Raw genomic sequence first — 19,515 nt, forward strand, 5'->3', positions numbered from 1 at the left:
GACAAAGGGAATTGAGCCTGATTTCACTTCTTCTTCACTTAAGATTGTAAATTAATTAGTCCTGGGCCCAGTGGAAAATAAATCTACTGAAGCAATAGGGAAGCTTCATGTAGGCCAGATGCTAACTGGCTGCCATTTAGGCTCTGTGGCCAGCGGACTATTAGAACCGCAATAGCAGCCCCGCCCCCAGCTTTTCATGACGGGGTAGGATTGCCACACTGGCATTTCCATGAGTGTGAGGATGTTTTATGCTGCCACTTCAGCAAGTTTAAATAACCAGGATCTAGGCACTCGTGCTCGACAATGTTATCTCTGATGTGTTCTTGAGAATGGGTGCAAACGGGATGTGATATTGCTTCGTGATGGCTCCTTCAACAAGGAACAAAGTGGTCAAAGGAATTGGCAGGCAGAAGGTGACTCCAGAGCGGGCAGGGTGACAAAAGCCATGGACAGACAAGTTGCTCAGGGAGTCCATCCAACACTTCCCCCAATTAGCACGGCCGTCAGGTTAAGGTGAAGGTGCTGCTCTAACAGACTGAAACATGGTCTGCTGAGCAACACAGCTAGGTCTCCACAGGGTAGCACTTTATTGCAGTAGATCTTTCATGGAATGAACAAAACTTTAAATAAATCACAATTACTTATTGCTTAGTATTTTGGATAATAAATTCTTTAGTTTTATCAGTACCTCACGGCCTTCAAATGTGCATTCTTCAAACAATTTCAATTACATATACATTCTTTCTCCTCAACAATAAATTATTCTTAAGGAAAGGAAAAGATACATATGTTTAAAGAAAAGGGGAAAAAAACATATATTTTGACATTTTCTTAAACTTATATGAAAACAACTCTCTATGTTAGATGCTTAAATATAAATAATAAAGGATACTATGTTATTTACAGTGTTACACAGGAAGTTGAGAGAGTCTGATCTGGCATTAAATCATAAAGACAATAAATGATTTCAGAAAGCATCCCAGTCATGTACAACATGTATTTACAAAAGCATCATAGAATTTGTGATGTGTGGCCATTCCCTCTTGTCTGCAGTGTTTCATGGGATTTTTCAGGATTGACACCTCTGTCGCTGGTGGGATGGAGCCAGGACTAAAAGGAAGACCAGCCTTTCCCTACTTTCCCCAATATGAACCTGTTGATCCAGGCCCCCAAAAGGAGGGGTTACTGGGCAAGTTACCCTGGGTAAACTCCACTGCTCTCAAGGCAGTCACGCTGCACTGAGCAGGAGATGACACGGCCCGGGTGGAACCCGTTTACAGACATCCCAGGCAAAGTGTCCCTTTTCAGAAAGAAGGAGGCTGTCTAGTCTGTTTTCAAAAACAAAGTCCTGTCAGACAAGAGGGGGGAGGCGCACAGAAAACGAATCTAGAGTGACTAACGGAGTTTTGCATATATTATGCTCCACCGCATACCCCTCCTTGGGATCATGGCCCAGGGAATGGAGGCACAGCCATTGCTCTCTCACTTCCTGGGAATGAACATCCATCACCATCAACCCCAAGATAGCTTCCCATGTGCTGCGAGTCTGGGTTCACATTCCTCCTCCGGATTGCCACTGCACTGCCTGAGTTTATACACAGGGATGGTTGAGAGTGATGTGCCAATTAGAGAAACTAGAGATATTACGGTGAACACCAATCTGTGAGCTGGGCTGGTGGCCCTGAGCAGTCAGCTGGCCTTACTGGTCAAGGGAAGCTCTTATTCTACAGACAAAAACAAACCTGTCCCAACCCATATGGCACCTCCATGAGTGACCGGAATTTAGTTGAAATCAAATTTCCTCATCCTAAGTTTTCCTATGTCTGTATGTGCAATGTGGAAACTTACAGCAATTTCCATAATGAGGAAAATGTTGCTCATTGCTTTCAATAGAAGAGTCTGCTTATTCCTGGAATTCTTCGGAATGGGCTATCCGAATACCCTAATATGAAAAGAATTTGAAATAGAAATGTGTGTTTTAATTAATGGTAGGAAGATTAAAAATAAAATCATTGAAATGGCCAAGGAATGAGGCAAGGTCTTCAAAAGCAACAGTCTAGCAGTTGAGAGAGTGGTTGAGAGAACTTCCTCGGCCACAAGCTTCCTCCATTTGCACAAGCTGGCAGGAGAGCTTCGGTGCAGATTAGCACACCAGGGTACCATGGGGCACAGAGAAAGTGGCACGTGATCCAAAAAGGAAGCGCGGGGAATCCCAGGTCCTCAGACTAACAGCAAGGAACTGCAGACCCAAGAGTGTCTGTGGGTCACAGAAACATCTAGGAGCTTAACAAGATGCCTCATCCCATCCTGATGCTGTCTCATGAGACCTAGCTGCATGTCATGTCTGCCGGTTGATTGCACTTGGAGATTTGGTGAAGAAATTGATTCTGTTCACCTGCAAACAAGCAGCAGGTACTGTCATTAAGTTCACGCCTAGCACTTTGGACCTCCTGCTAACCTGGTCCCGTGGTGCCTCGTGGCTCTTAGGAGCCTCAGTATGTAGCTCCAGCCCTGAGTTCCAAGAGAGTAGGCAGGGCATAAAATGGATCACACCGTTTATGGTTTCAATCTCTCTTATTTTTCCAATGTTGACACTTATTGACATGTAAAACTCCTTTGGATTCACAATAGCAAGGACACGTGGGAAAGTGAGACCAATTAAGCCTGCTCTGTGACAGTAAAACAAAATAATCAAAAAAGACTAAGACCATAGGAAAATGATGCTACAGGCATCAACAGAGAGTTTGTGCACAGGTGGAGGTTACTCAGCAAGTAAAGGTGCATCCTCTCTGACCCTCTGGACGTTTCCTGATGCACCGTCACTCGTGGAAGGTTCTTATTAATCACAGACCAACGCGCATCGGCCTCGCCTGACACAAATGTTCATGCATAGTGATGACCTAATCAAGTCGACCTTGACAAGCGAGAAAACTCCTCAGAGTGAGGGGGTGGCCCAACAAAAATGGTTTGACATGTCAAGGAAAAACAGTCACACAGCTGCTCTGCACCTGTGTCTCCTCTGTGTCTGCGTGCTGCAGCTGAGCGATTTCCCTAGTCACCACTCTGCACAGCAGGCACAGTTTGCTCTAGGACTATTGCAGACAAATGGAGGGATGGGCCACTCTTCCTCCCGAGGTGAGAAGACGCCACTAATCTCTAATCGAAACTGGTGAGAGATCCAGGACAGAAATGAGTGCACCTTGGTCAGCCATGGTTTGATCTTCGTCTGGATGAACTGATGTTTCACAGCACCCCCGCCCCCCGCCAAGACAAAATGAACTTGAGCCCTCTGCTCAGGTGCTGGATGTATCCGCTAGCAAACCACAACCTGCTTTCTACGCTCCTTCCAATGGTTGCCTTTTGTCCAGTTAAAGAAATCAAAAGAAAGGAAATGGTAGCTCCTTTTCGTAGAAACAACCTGTCTTCGGATGAAGGACACAAGTTGTTGCTTTGCTAATCACCGTCTTCCTAATATTTACCATGGCTTACAGCAGGGTCCAGTTGTAATTAAGAGTAGCATGCTGTTGGACCTACTACTATCTCAGAGCCCAGTGGAGCAAACCTTTGCCCGGCAGAGTAGACACAACCCATTTCACACACTGAAAGCAAAGTCAAGAGAGAAGAGGCGGATCTGGCTGGATTCGCCCTCACAAGGCACCTGGGTGGGTGCGACGACAAGCAAACAGAGGGACGGACGGGTGCCAGGCTTGCCCATCATAGACCCAGTCAGCCTCAGAGTGCAATGCACAAGACGTCAGCAACAACTGACTGTGGGAGGATTTGCTGAAATACTGTGGAAAAGCAACCACGGGAACTGTACAAAACTCGCTCTCAACAGAACAGAACATAAAGGCACCGTTGATATCTTTCTCATTTTGAAATACTGTAAAAAATTGCTACATATGGCACATAACACATTTTTACATACATATATTTAATTTATAAAAGTTTCTTCCTGTTTTCTATTTGCAGAACTGCTAAAATAAAATAAATTGTTTAATTTAAGGTGGAATACTTTATTATATAAAATAAAGTTTTACAGGTGAATCTAGGTGTTTACTGATGTTTTATACAGCAACAGGGTCTTGGTTAGCAATTACACTAGTCAGCCTGGCCTGCAATTCCTCCTGTGTCGAGAAGCGACCCCCTGGGTTAGTCCTGTTCTCAGTCAGGCGGAAGGCAGGGGCTGCCTCGAGACCAGCGGCCAGGGGGGTTTGTAGGCCCAGGAAAGGAGTGTCTTCACCGACTCTTTCATCTTCGGTTTCGCTCTCGGAGTTACTGCTCTCCGAGTTGGTGCGGCTGTCCATTTCCAACTTGCTTGCTGGGTGGCCATTGGGCTTGGTTCTTTTGGCCCGCCGGGTATTGGCGAGTTTCTTAACAGGCTCTTGAGCTGGCTCATACTCCTGGGTCGTTTCATACTCCTCGTCCTCCACTATCCTCAAAGGGCTAGGGGGGAGGCTGTTACTCTCATGCGCAGGGTTGTGGTGGAAGGAGTTGAATGGCGGAGGGTGGCGGTCATGCTTCTTCTCCCGAAGTCGTGGTGGTGTCACCAGCAGAAGAGGCCTCTCCTCTTCCATGAAGGGGCTGACTGGCATGGAGGGCATGGAGACCGTCATGCTGGACACAGGTGGAGACATTTCCGGAGGGGGTGATTTGGGGGAGCTTGGCGTGTGGAAATCTACAGGTGACATACGAGCCGGGGTGGTCATTGCTGACACATACCTGTGTGAGCACAGAATACCCCACATAAGTGTGGTGGAATAAGAGGCACAGAGCAGGGAGGGTAAGGGGACAGAGTTCATGTTACTACCAAAGCAGAGAATAAAGAATCTCAATCCCTTGCTTATGTCTGAATGTTTATACTTGGAAATTCAGCACCCTTGGAATCTATCCTAGGTCACCGAGAGTTTCCTCCCAGGGGTGCATGCAAAGATCAGCTAACATGCCTCGCTCATCAACGTTTTGGGGTTTTCAACATCATCACAATTTAAACTTAAAGCCGGTGAGCAAAGATGGAGTACTATGTCCTCGAACGCTCTCAGTTTTTAAGGACCAATGCTCAGGGATTTGGAGAGGGAAGAAGTATTGCTTAAATACTATACCTTCCTAAAGGCCAAGGGGTCTTAGAGAATGAAGCCCCAATGGGGAATGGAAGAAGGTCTAAGATGAGTTGCTGATAGCTGGATCTGCATGCATTTGGGTCTGTGGGCTTGGTTTCTCCTTAGCTCAGCTATAAGGTTATGTCTTATGAGAGAAAAAAGAGCAGAATAGCTTAATTTTATTCCTGATAACACTGCAATGCATTTGTGTGCTTTTAATTATTCTACTAAATGTTACTTCTTAACGTCTCACTTGAAACTATCCATCCCAGTGTTCAAGGCATTGAGAAGTAAGCCCGAAAGAACCTTATGTTTGTCTTGTACCACCGTGGGGTCTATGTCCAATCTTACAGTTCTCTTTCTTGCAGAACATTCGGCTGCATCAGAATTTGGTTTATCTTTTGTCACTGCCCAAGGGTTGGAGGCACCACATTACCCTATGCCATGCTTTGTCTGATACAAAGGCTCAGTGAATTCCTCAAGACAGGGAGGGCACTGTTTGGGCAAAGTTATGCTTTCCTCCCCAGAATGAGGAGATCTGGCTTTTCAGCACTGAGGATGATGTGGCTTTTTCTGAGCCACATTTCTCAGCTTTTGATAAAAATGTAACCAATGCCTCACACTAACTGACTCTCTTCTTCACGTCAGCGTTCACAAAGTCTAATTTGACACGAGCTGTGATGACACAGGACACTCTCCTCCGAACTCCAGCTAACAGGAACAGGAAACCTACTAATTTTCCTGCTTTTCAGCCATGATTCAGAGTGATAGAGATGTGAGATTTAGCTCTGTCTAAAATAGGAAAGTGTCTAGGAGACAGAATTATTTGGGGCTTGAGTCTTTAGACTTTTTTCTTTGGGGGTACTTAAATTAAGCTTTCTGAGAAATCAAATCCAAATTTAACCAACCTATAGCAGTGATTCATTTTACTCTGCAAGGTCTCTGAGTGCCAGTGTCTACTGCAGCCCTGCACAGCATGGGCTACCCGAGGAAGCCCCGCACAGCAGAGAAATGTCAGCGCTTGCAGGTCTTAGCACCTCTAGGGATCTAGGAAGAGTTTATTCCTTCATACTTTATTTTCAGTCTTAAGAAAAGATTCACATAGGACAGTTAGACTTGCTTCATACATAAAGATATGATGACATAAATTTGAGGCTAGTATTTGAAACCAGTTTGGGACCCTGTCTACTTTTCCATAGGTGGATTGATTATAGGGTAATCCCCAATCCATCAAGCTTTGGAACAACATGTTTGGGAAAAGACCCCTGATAAAGTGATCAGCACTTTTATATGTAAGCCCAGCACTGATCCCCCTTTGTGAAAGTACTTCCCATTTGATGAATGAAGGAGCCTTTTGTTTCTATCCATTGACCTATCAAATAAATGAAGATTATTGGGCAATATGCAAATTCTCCCCCAAGTGGACAAAGAATAGACTGAGGTAGTAATAAAGTAAAACAAATAAATACATAACTTGACAATCACACACACACTAACACATATGCACACACATGCGCATACACAGTATTTGAAAACAAACAGAAAATATTTTACTGATGAAGCTGGCAAAGCTGGTGAGGTTTAACTCTCCCCCAGATTAAGTGAAAATGAACCACCAAAAAGAATCTATAACTCAATATTCCTATCGGGCGTATCTTTTAGTATATAGTCCTTCATTCTTTATTTCATTTTTAGTTGTTATCTTCCACAATGCAACCCACTCTCCCCAGAGGAAAGCCCAAACCTTCTGGAATAAAGGGGCATAGGAAAGGCAACGTCTGCTTTGAAGATCACCTGGGAAGACTGCCAGAGGCAGCGCGCAATAGATTGATTCATTCACCCTTTCTTGGAACTTTACAGATGGGACACTAGATGGTGGAACACAGCAGTGGTTCCCCTCATGAGAGTCAGCAATACCATAGCCCTTGATTTGAGAAAACTGAAGCTAGAAAGGAAGAAAGAGTTAGCATGTACGATCATTAGGTCAGCTCGATCACTGTATCAGAGTTTGGATAATTGGCAAATTAGAATTTGAGAAGGGTTCTTATCACTCATTGATTCCATCTCTCTAGGGTTACAACTGGGACCCAGAGTGGAGTGTAAGCCTATGATCAGAGCTGGAAACTCCATGTTGGCTGCACCTTCCATATCAAATCATTCCAGCTCTTTAAGAGTCTTTTGCCTGTCAGCCACTGGGACGCTGCGAGAAGCTCAGAAGAAATGAGTTCAGTCAAACCAAAAGATGACTCCATCAACTAGGAGCGCTCCTAGAACAGGCAACTGCTGCCCCTGATTCTGATTAGAGTAGGTTTCCTTAGGTGAGACCGCAGGTGCTCATGGGGATTCTTTGACTGGGGCTCTCCTCTGCAGTAGCTCTGCCCTTCCGTGTTACCTTTCACTGTGAGGAGAGTCTCGGTAGGAGTCAGGGGTTTCCCTGGCATGCCTGAGGAGGCCGTGACACTCTCGGGGGCCTCCCAGGCCATTGAGACGTCCTCTTGGTCCCCCCGATGGGCTGCTGTGCCGACTGTTTTCGACAGAGGACATCATGAGTGCAGAGTGACTTTCCGAAACAATGCTTTCAGTGTGTCCATTACTCCAGCTAGGGAGGAAACGTGAGAGGCAAAGAGACTTTTAAAAATTACATGCAGAAAGGAAAAAGAAAAGATGATCAACACTAACTACTACCTTGTTCGCTTAAGGCTAGAATTGCTAAAAAGAGACTTGCTATGGTAAAAACAAACTAGAATGAGACTGGCTTTGCCCATTTTTAGCTGTGAGTTGCCCACGCGTAGATTCCAACTCATGGTGACCTCACGTATGCTGAGTAAAACTGCCCTATAGGGTTTTCAAGGCGTGACCTTTCAGAAACAGATCGCCAGGCCAAACTTCCAAACACTTCTGAGCGGGTTCAAGCTTCAAGCCTCGTGGCTAGTACTCAAGTGCTTAACGATTCATGCCACCCACAGACTCTTGATCATGTAGTCACTCATTCAGTGAATACTTATCGAATGCCTCCGTGTACTTAATAGTAGTCTTACTGATTTAGTTCTGCCAAGTGGCTTAAGTGAAAGAAGCACGTTGTCTTGTGGACTACTCTTGAAAGTGTCCCAATGTCCTCGGTGGCATGTCCTCGGGTGTAGATCATCAAAGCATTTGAGAATTTTCATTTCCACTATTCAACTACTTTCCATGTGCATTTGCCAGATCAATACAATCATTGTGAGGAAGCAATTTGTTAGCATTCTATAGGTCCAAAGACCTATGGTTCCCGAGGTAGTAAAGCCACTCAGTAAGCAGCCAAGCCAATCTTTAGAATCAAGAGTAAGGTTGCTGTGAAATTTCTATGCCATTTTTTGAAGTACAGAAAAATTGAAGATCAAATGTAAACAGTAATTGAGTCGTAGAGTCAGCTGATGTCCACAGTCTGTTTTTATCCAAAGATCATGCATTTTACTACACTTCACTGCTGTGGAAGAGTTTTCTTAGGGAAGGCAAAAGGCAGTGTGCAGAAATTCTTAGAAAACCAGGCCATTACATTTTGTGAGCTCTCCCTCTCTTACCTGTGGCTAGGAGTCTGGGTGACTGTAGTGGAATGGTGAGCTGTGGAGGTGTGGTGGCTTGTAGAGAAAGATGTTTCTGCTTCTCTCTCAACAACATGCTCACTGGAGAGAACATTTTTAGACACGTACTGCTGGATAAACAGAGAGACGGAATTTGAAAATCCAAGGAAATCAAAATACTAACATTTTCACGCATTTTTAAAAAGTTATTCTAGTACACGCTTCATAGCAGATTTCACTCTTCCAAATGGCCAGATGGTAGATCCTACATGGTCTACATTAGCATTTCAGTTAGATGAATGGAGTTCATGAATTACTCCCTGAATGTGTACTCAACGTAGGTCATAGAATCACAAGCATATATTATAAAAAAAGATATTTTTCCCTATTTTGTTTCTAATTGATAGCCTGAGTGGACTTTACACAAATATCTGCCCAGAATTAATTTTTACTACTGCTGTAAGTCAAGGAAGATGAACAGATATTTGAGTGAAACAAAAAACATAGAGATTATTTTATTTCAAATGTCAAATCAGTAGAAGCAAAAGCGAACTCTTATTTTGTTTTTAAATCTACTTTTTTTTTAAAGCTTCTCGGTGCCCATATTGCCCTACCGATGTGACTGAAAATTTTAACTTGCTGGCAGTCTGAACATGCCACCAAGAGCTTTGAAGAATTCATGGTAATTACCAAGGTCATCAATCTTGAAAAAGCACCTAAAACATACAGGGTTTTATGCTTAGTGCAATTAGATTCTACTTGCAAATAAATCACAGTATTTATTACTGTTTTCTTTCAGTGAGAGAAGCCCACTTTGTAGTTATATTTTAAAAGTTGGTAGTATTTATGCCCAATGTGGGCTACCCATTGGGCGGTTAACCAGAAAGTCAGCAATTTGAACCCACCAGTAGGTCTGTGAGAAAAAAAATGAGGATTTCTGCTCCCATAAAGGTTTACGGCTTTGGAAACCCACAGGAGCAGTTCTACCCTGTCCATAGGGTTGCCATGAGTCAGAATGGCCTCAATGACTGTGTGATTTTTGGAACAGGAAGAGGAATGGGAAGAAAGGGTAAAATGTTCCCGCATGAAAGAGAGCACTTTTCAGTTTGATCCTCCTCTGAGCTTAGAACAATTCAATAATACGCCAATTAAATTGATGCTGGAAAATGTTCCCTTTTCCTGTTGTTGAAAGGCTTTTCCTCATGGGTTCTCCTAACATGTACGTCTAGCTCACTCGAGAGAAAAGGTGGTGAGGTTGCAATTAAAATGTGTCACCTGAACAGAAGAGTGGGTGAAGGGAGACATCAGTCAGTGTAAGACATGAAAAAAAAATTTTTTTAAGTATTAAGGGTTCATGAGGGAGAGAGGGTGGGGGAAGAGGGGCTGATACCAAGGGCTCAAGTAGAAAGAAAATGTTTTGAAAATGATGATGGCAACATATGTACAAACGTGCTGGACAAGATGTATGTATGTATGTATTGTGATAAGAGCTGTATGAGCCCCCAATAAAATGATTAATAAAATTTGTCACCCATAGTGACCTATGCCTAGTTCACGTACAATTAATTTCTCTTTTACTTCTTAGAAGATAAATTCAGTGAATGCAATGAAATTTGTTAAATAAGATTTAATAATTATGGTATTTCAGTGTCATTTGACTAAGTGTTGTATGTAGATTATTTTATTGAATGTTCCAAAGAACTTTTGGAAAACTTTTATTCTCAAACCTTTCTTCATAGTAAGGACCTAAAACATAGAGAGCCCCAAGCCCAAAATTTACAGAGCTTGAGCCGCAATAGGCATTCAAGGAATCATTCATCTGCCTATTTATTGTAGCATACATAGTGACGGATTACGGTTGTTTGTCTAGTAAATGTATTTATCAACTATGCAGAACATTTTGATAAACATTGTTATAGGGCATTGGGTGACTTTTGAAAGCGTCATGCGGCCTTTGGTGGGCATGTCTTGCGGTATAGATTATCAGAGCATTTGAGAGTTTCAGGTTCAGCTATTCAACCAATTCCCACGTGCATTTGCTATAGCAATGCACTCATTTCAGGAAAGCAACTTCTAAGCATGATACAGAGTGGAAGTATGCTAACATATTCGCACTCTACACCAGTAATCACTCAGGGTTCTTGCTACAAGAATTGGTGGTGGTATACACTCAGCTCTGTGCTTAGGTCTATGGTATGGGTATGTCTACCACATGCAAAGTATACTTGTTTCTATGGAAGAGAATATGGTACTAAGATAGAGTGTTCAAGTTTTTCTATAAAAAGTCAAACAGAAGAGTAAAACTTAAAAGACAAGAAGAAATGTAATGGAATAGAAAGAGCAATACACCAACAACCAGAAGATCTAAGTCTGGCCCCTTTTTATACTACTAATGAGATGTGTGATTTCTGGTCTTTATCCAACAAAAACAAGGCTTAGATAATGAAATCTGTCTGTAACCTAGCATCTAAGATCCCAAGCTTTCATCATAGGTAAAGGCTAAGTGCTTAGTAAAGTACAAGCAAAATATTTGAGTGATTAAGGCTATATTTCATCTTGAGGGTTTTGTCTCATTTAGGGAAAGTCAAAGAATAAGAAATAATTGCTTTTTTCTAATTTTGCTACTAGAAAACACATTTGATAAGTCACCTGACCTGACGTTTGGTCCCTATTTTGTCCTCTGTAAATCAGAATCAGTAAATCAGTAAACAAACAAACAAACAAAACCCTGACTGTCATTGAGTCCATTCCGACTCCTAGCAACCCACTAGGTCGCAGCAGAAGTGTCCTCCTGGGTTTCCGAGACGGGACTCTTCACCAGAGTAGAAAGCCTCGGCTTCCTCCGGAGGAGTGACTGGAGATTTTGATCGACTAACCTGTGGCCAGCAGCCCAACATGTAACTACTGGCCACCAGCAGATGCACTGCACAATGCCCCAATAGAAACAGCTCTAAATTCCTTTGTTCCGTTATCGCTACTAACCAGCCATAGATTAGGGAAGTCTTCAATCCTAAATTACATGTATCTATATAATTTATATTTGTGTCTGTATATAATTAATATGTATACAGATGTGTGTGCATATATAGTTTGTGATTTCTGTATGATTAGTTGTATTATTTTTCTTTACTTCCACTCCCCTGCTCACAGTTGAGGCCTCCCTGCAGAACAAATCCAGTGTTATTATTCCAACCCGTTAATGGGCACTTCATAAGAGGAAATGTGCCGGTTTTACAGTAACCAAATCCACTTTTTAAAGTGTCCCCATTAGTATTTTCCTGGAGGAACTTCAGATTCCTGGAAGCTATGGTGATTCCTGGTGGCAGCTAGGAGCCTAAGAGCTTTAGAAAATGAATGCGAAGGCAGCTGAACAGAGAGAGGAGAGACACTGGGACTTTCTGTGCCACAGCCAACGTACATTCACCAGCTGCACGCTCTCCGGAGGTAGGTTAGGATGGTGAGGCCCATTTGCCATGTTCACCATGTTGTTTCGCTCGGATCGAAGGCTCTGCCGCAGCCGGTCATGGAGCTTTTTCCGTTGTTTCCTGGACATGAAAGAGAAAACATCCACATGACTATTAAATGGGTATCTCAGTCCTGCTAAATCTTTCTCCTACTAACCTACCAATAACTCAAGGAAGTGGACAGGTGGTGAGGCAGAGTGGGAGGTGGCCTATCCTTTGCAAATAGAATGAAGAAGTAGCCTGGAATTCTTACTGAAATTGAGCTGTACCCTTCAGGGCTACAACAAAATGAAGAAGACGATGGAAGTCAAGCTGGTATTTCGCTAAAATCCTAACTTCCCTAATAAATCCAGCCTTGCTTAAGTTTTACAGATGGTCATTGGTCTTAGGGAAATTGTGCTGTAGACTTGATAAGACTGATTTAATCTAGATTTTGTATGCGAGTCTGTGAAGAATATGTAGTTTTAAATTTGTACATTATACATAGTGTGCAAAAGCATCTTCTGCATGCATATGCATGAGAATATGTATTTATTTTGCCAGTAGGTTTCAGCACAATTAGAACTTGATCTTACTCTAGTAATTTTTTTTGTATCACTAGGTTATGAATATTTAAATATTAAGATTGAGTCTCCTAAAACTCTTCCGGTTGTAGTTATGAAGGCTTAGCTATATCATTTACATAACTCCAGGGACAAATTAAACCAGGGAGTTTAAGGAAACAAAATCTATAGCCTTGATTTTTAGAATAAAAATACATTGTTTTTGTTCTTTAATGTAATACTTCTACCATAATAATACTCTTATGGCTATATTGAAGTCACTGATGAAATCATTATGGACATAAATGATGCACTGGTAAGGAAAGTGTATGTTAAGAAACAAAGCAATGCCTGACTCAAAGGCGCTGCCCTTGACTGAAAGTTGGAGTAGAAGGCACTCACGGGAGGAAAGAGCAGGACATTTCTGTCACACTTAAATGCAGTGACTAGTGGGGACCCGACTTATGAGGCCAGATATAGTGCGGACAGATGTTTGAATGTCTTCTCTTTCATTCTCTCAAAGTATATTGTGTTTCATTTTCTTCCCATGAGATGCCTTGTTCATATCTCCCATTTTGAGAATATTTCACTAGTGACCTCCTTAGATTTGAAAACTTGAAAAATAATCCTATTAACTTCCAGAAAGTTGGGTCTCAGTTTATCTCCTAATTTTCAGGGCAAGTTGGATGGGCCTCAGCAGCCACCTGAACACTCCCATGGGTTTTCCCTCACCAATTCGTGTGTGACCTGTGCTCTCCTGACCGTTGCAACTGGGTGCTCCCACCTGGGCCTGTCTATCCCCACATTCAGGGGAAATGGTCAATTATCAGAAATCTTCTGAACACTCACAGAAATGGGCTAGGTTTTCTAAAGTAAGACATGAGGCTATGACCCAGAGGTGTACTGATCAGCGAAAGACAGGAAAAACCCCTCAGTTCCCCCGCCCTGTTGGTCTGTTTGTTTTTAACAAGCCTGGTGGCTACAAAGTCTTTTCAGTGGGCCCTCCCCCTCCTGTGAGTGTCATGAGTGCAGGAAAAGGGTTTACTTGGTTTTGCAGTAGGCCACCACACACATGATGCCGACCACCAGCAGGGCAATGCAGATGCCGGTGATGGTCAGCACTCTCTTCTGGTAGAGCTCTTCAGCTTCTGGAAAGGGATAAGAGTAGATGTCACCAGGGGGCACGTGCTCGTGGCAGGACTTAACATCATATGCACTATTCTTGAGCACCTACAGCAAAACTCGCTGAGACTTTTTACAATTTTAAAATATTAAATGATAAAATTCCTTTAATCAATAGCTATTGATTAGATTCTAGGATATTACACTAACAAATCACAAACACTCATGATAAAATAGCCATGAGGATTTGCATATTGTCTTAAAAAAACAAAACTCTTGCAAAGACAACAGGAATTCCCACCAACAAAAGCATTGGGATTGGCACCCCTGCATTCCTCCCGTGTTCCAACCTTTGGATTCTCCAGATCTTTTATAGCATTGGTTTATATTCCAGTGGTCTTTACAAAGAATTTATTTTTAAAGCATAAACTAAAAAAAAATGCAAACATGAGCTTGGCTTGTAATTAGCAATTAAATCAAGGCAGAATCCCTAAGATTTCATCATAAATGAGAACATAAGCAGCAACATTATACTGAGTAACAAGGCCTTGTATAAGAGAAAGATCATTATGATATGCAATAAAGTCTTGGGCCAAAATGAGGACTTGTCCTTTGGAGAACAATTCTTATCACTCCACCACTATCCTTAGAGAACTGCTATTTCTGTTTCGAAATAAAGACCAACTATCACAAATGATGTGAGATTTGGTATACATCACATATTTCTGAATTTGCCAACATGGCCAATTAGCTATTAATAAGTTATCCTAAGGAAAGGTGATGCTTAGGACTTTGAACTAAGGACATTAATGTACCCAAATGTAATCAGAGTCTCAATTCATGAAGTTTTTTCAATTTGCAACTCCGCTTCTTTGGGGGATAATTTGATTACACCAAGGTAGGTCAGGTTCTTAACAAGATTTCTGGATTTAATGGTGACCTGTTCCCCAAGGACCTGAGTTTCCAATAGGCCTAATTATGCTTATTGGAAGATGTTCACGAGTTTACTCAGAAGAGAACTCTGCCAGTACACAATAGGCAGTGCAAACTATTTCCTTGCCATTCTGATTAATAGGCTCATCAAAAACATGGAGAACGTTATACAAACAACACTGTCTTATCTGGACATCAAGATGGGACCATCAAGGAAGAGTTACCATTTATATTTCCAGACTCAGGAACTTCACCTTTTCCTCCAAATATAGAGGGCAACTCAAAGGCATTTTTCTTGAAATGAAAAAGTGAGTTTTAATTTCTCTGATACAATGAACCTTATCACAAAGCAAAACATTTCCTACAAGCCGAGCCCATGATCATCAAATCCTAGTTAACAGGTCAGGAACATTGTCAAATCAAATTAAGATAGCACTGATTATTATAACAGGAGGAGGAGGAGAATAGAAGTCAGTAGGTGAAAGACTAGAATGTCCCATAGATTATACAAAAGAAAAGAAAAAAAACAAACAGGGTTGGAAGTGAAAAGAAAAATAAATTGCCAGGACAGACAAGATGGACAGACTGACAGACTGACAGAGCAAGAGAGGAAGTACAGGTGAAACAAGGTTAAAAGTTAAGGAGCCGTCTGAAGTCCCTGGCACGGCATGCCTGATACTTAGGGAGGAAAAACAAAGGAAAACCAGGAGGAGGGAATGCTCAGGTGGGTGGGAAGAGGTGGACATGAAGTTAGAAGGGTGACCTCATACAGTATAACGCCTAACCTAGGCTAGCAGGTGTGTGGAAGCCACAGTTAGAAAGCAAAGCAGCTGGTAAACTGCGGTGAAGCAACGCACCAGGAAACACAGTTGTGGTCACATATTTACCATGCTGCAAAAGTCAAATGCTGACAGGACATCTGAGTGCGTACAGGTGAATTGTTTGTGTCTGTCCACCCACGCCCGCCCGCCCCACCAGCTCCATAGCCCCAGGACAGGACACTAATTTTTATGAGGTGTTAATCTCTGAGCTGATGCCATGGTAGCCCCTTTCTTGACCTTGACATCAGGATCAAGTGTAAATTTGTCTAAGCAGACACACTGCTCCTTCTCTATGGTTAAAGGACTGCAAGAAGGGTTTGCTTGACTCTAATGAGTTGGTTAATAAAAGGATACCTGGAGTGGAAGCACCATTGCCAAGAAAATGAAGGGCCTGCTTTGTGGCTGCATCTCCCCCTTCCTAGTTTTCGTCTCCTTTTTAAGACTGTAAGGCATGGTAGCACTTTTTCTGACCCCTGAACATTCTATCTCTAGAAATAGCTGGGTAATAGCTTCTGCGTACTATGAAAAGTGGGACTTACATGGGGGCGGGGGGAGGACCACACATACTCTGGTATCTCTTTGGACAATGTCTCTTGGGGTGGTGAATTACAAAGAATAAACATGAGTTGGGTTTGTGAACGAAATGGTTTATGGTCCATCCTTTCATTCGATCTTATATAGCAACACATGGTTTTTCAGTCAGATCGGTCATGGAATTTCGTTGAAGCAAAAAAGGCCAATGGGCAATACAGAACACTGAGTAGAGCCAATTAAAGGCAAAGTCCATGGCATACAGATGTGAGCTTAGGCATTTATTCACATCAGCATGTACTGAATGCACTACATCTTTCACTTACATTTTCTAGGATTTTACGCACACAATATTAACATGTTAATGTTAATGGTTAGAGCAAAAGCCCATGATATTCCCTTATATTTTTTGGACTGTGACAGGATCCAAAGGTTACGAACCTGTCCAGTTAGCAAGTCAGCCTTCATGAGTAGAAATGCTTCGAAATCTTAGTTTGCTTGTAGACAATACTGCAGTGAGTCAGACCAAATACATATTTCAGCCTGACCTGGCCATGCCACCAGACAGGGCCCTAGTGCTTTTTGGTTTTCAGTGACCTTTAAGGTCTGGCTTTCCTTAGGGAGGCAGTGGAGGGGGTTAAGGGACGCAAAGTAATAAAGCAAGAGAAAGGTGCTGTTATGGATCAAGGGAAGGTGCTCCCTTGTGCCCTTGCAAGAAAGGTCAATCGGCCTTTACAAAAGTGGGAACATTTTCATCCTGAGGGCATTGACCCTAAGGTACAATGTCCCCACTGTGGCACTATGCCATCCTGGTGACGGCCGTGCCTCCCTTTACAGTTTGCACTTCGGGGAGATAGTCTATGATGTGCAAACGTGCACTCACGTTCTCCACCAATTAAGAGTTTTGTCCTGGAATTCTTTTCTTTCTTTCTTTCTTTCTTTTTCTTTTGTGTGTGTGTGTGTATGTGTGTGTGTGTGTGTGTGTGGAAGGGATGGGAGATTGAGTTCTTATCCCTGTACTTGATAGAGCTTGCCTCTTTTGCCACCAATTTTAGAAAGGGTATGAAGCGCAGCCTCTGATGTTATCTTCAAAAGGAAGCAGTAGCCTGCTGGGGTCCTGTTTACACCCACAAGAGGCCAGGGCTGTCAGTTGGATGGTGAGGTGTCCTGGGAGCAGGACCCTGTGTTGCTGACCTACCAGTCTGCTGTGGACTTGAGTGCCCTGTTCAGAGGGACTGGGTGGCTCGGTAGGTCTCAGCATTGGCAGCACCTTGCTCTCCACAGACTCTAGCCTTTTCTCTCCATTAGTTAGAATGAAGACCTTCAGAGGGAGTGCATTCAACTTTCTTAGGGTCATACACCACCTTCTCTTTATAGTTTCTGTATGGAAATTTCAATTTGATTACTTGTCTGGATCATCTGAGTAACAAATTTAATTCCATGAACACTAGAATTCCCACCTGAAAGGACACAAGTGGAGCTCTTTCTGTTTCCTAGTTCCTCATTCATAAGATAATGATGCTGACTACAGCAGTGCTTGATCATCCCCAGAAAATTGGGATAATTCAATTTTTTTGCCTATCATATTAGGGAAGGGAAGGTATTTGTCTTCTACTATATTATGATGTAGTTGGGTTTTAGCTTTGCATGTCAAACTCCTATCAGCCTAAGAAGTGGTACTTAAATTGGTGCCTTTAAATGGTTCTTTTGTTCTAAAGTCCCCCATTTGATTCTGTCTGCACTACTCCAACTTACCCCAGATTTCATATAACACATGGCCACATTCAAGGAACACTGGGGAGATTTATGAATTTGCAGCAGGTGAGGTGATACTTTTTAACCCTAAATGAAGCCTAGGATGATAAGAACTGCCACCTTCACTGTTTCAGGAAACTAACCATGGACTGACAGCAGGGAACTCACTGTTATAGCTGTATGGCCCCTTCTAAAGACAAAGGAAATCAGTTAGGAACGAAAGGGAAGAGGAAGCAGGGACAACGTTTGAAGGTCATAGGCTCTAAATTCGGCAGGCTAAAAGGAATGATGGTGGTTCATACCCATAAATTCAATCCCAAGATGCTCTGCCAATGCAGAAAGGTGACCAAGGAAGGGGGGGAAAAAAGGGAAAAAGTTTAAGCAAAAAGCAATACACTGCACTCGGCAACACATTACACGACTCCAATGACTCCCGGTACTCGCGCATCGGACAGGGGGTGACATAGCAGTGCTCAGGTAGCTGCCAGGCCCACGTGGCGCCTTCATTCACCCTTAGGTGACCTGACTGAGGGGAAGCCATGCCTGTGCTGTTCTCGCCAGTATTTCAGTCTATTGAGATCATTTTAATGGCCTCTTGGGAAAAGGGAGAAGCAAGTTCTAGGGAGGTGACGTTGTTAATCCCCAAACGTCCAGTGGCAGTGGCAGGAGCAGAAAGCAAGAGGAGAGCACTTTGGTGTGAACATTGTATGCTGTGGACTTGATGTTTTCCAGTAGTTTCTTTGGTTGCTGCTGCTGCTGCTTTGGCTAGTTTTAGAAAACGCATCAATTCTGTTTCAAAACTTCCCTTCTAGCCACCCTTTGTGCATTTCTGTCAGAGACAGCAACAAACCCTCTGCCCACAAAGCCAATCAGGGGACTGGGACAGGGAATGGGGTTTGCTTCCAGTTTGTCCCTATAATTCCTGTGTGGCTTTTCCAAACTATAAAAAGAAAGAGGTGGGGCAGGGGCAGGGGGGGAGCATGCGGACAGTATTCATCAGGCCCCAAGGTAATTGTATTACTTCCTCAAATATCAGAGAGCAAATTAGATCATAGGGCCACAGTGCCAAGTTGCTCTGAAGAAATCCTTTTAAAGGGGGCCCTACTGTGACCCCGGTACTAGGGCACAGACACAAGAGGACTTGTCCCCCATAGGTCCTCAAAGGGATGAGCCCACAGCCAGCTGTCGGGAAAACCAACACCGGAGTCCAGGCGTGGCTGCTGAACCTGCATGGGCTCCGATGAAGAAACGGAGAAAATGCAATAAAAATTAAAAAGGAAATGCAAGCCTCTTGGGAAACGTCACTATCCGTTCTTGGCGAACAGGCTGAGTCAAGTCCCGTGGTGTGGAGCCTTTAGAACGTCACCTCGCTTGCATGGGAGGTGGCTGACAGGCAGGAGGGATGTATGACCCCAGAGGTGCAGCTCAGAGGTGTTTTCTTGCCTGGATTCCACACTTGAGAGACAGCAGGGAGCTCCATAATAGGAGGAGATATTCCCTAGTGTTGAAAAAGAAAAAACGCGTGGACCAGGGTCTTTCCCTTACAAAAACAGCCACCAGGAGGAACAGCGGATACAGAGGGGCACAGCTCCTCTTGCTTTCCAGTCCTGCCTCTGCCATCGACCTGCTCAGTGACTAATTTCTCACCGACAAGCTGGCGACACTGACACGTCTCACGGGGGCCCGAG

At 43.2% G+C, this 19,515-nt stretch overlaps 1 protein-coding gene across 6 annotated transcripts in view; it reads right to left on the reverse strand.

Moving 5' to 3' along the window:
• Positions 1–508: 508 nt before the first annotated feature.
• NRG1 (neuregulin 1) overlaps positions 509–19,515 on the reverse strand; it is a 112,414-nt gene continuing 93,407 nt past the window's right edge. The window contains exons 4-9 of one of the 6 annotated variants that reach the window (XM_013005822.2): positions 18,130–18,153; positions 13,711–13,813; positions 12,078–12,204; positions 8,660–8,790; positions 7,492–7,698; positions 509–4,722 (exon numbers count right to left, since the gene is read on the reverse strand). In XM_013005822.2, coding sequence (XP_012861276.1) covers positions 4,068–4,722; positions 7,492–7,698; positions 8,660–8,790; positions 12,078–12,204; positions 13,711–13,813; positions 18,130–18,153 — 1,247 coding nt within the window. In that variant the 3' untranslated portion in view covers positions 509–4,067. Of the gene's footprint in view, positions 5,245–7,491; positions 7,699–8,659; positions 8,791–12,077; positions 12,211–13,710; positions 13,814–18,129; positions 18,154–19,515 lie in introns of all 6 variants that reach the window. The other 5 variants (XM_045286674.1, XM_045286673.1, XM_030884586.2 and 2 more) reach the window with 5 other exon arrangements.

The sequence above is a fragment of the Echinops telfairi genome, unplaced genomic scaffold (assembly GCF_000313985.2).
Source record: "Echinops telfairi isolate 266 unplaced genomic scaffold, ASM31398v2 ScPeMD7_9;HRSCAF=40, whole genome shotgun sequence".
Taxonomy (NCBI): Eukaryota; Metazoa; Chordata; class Mammalia; order Afrosoricida; family Tenrecidae; genus Echinops; species Echinops telfairi.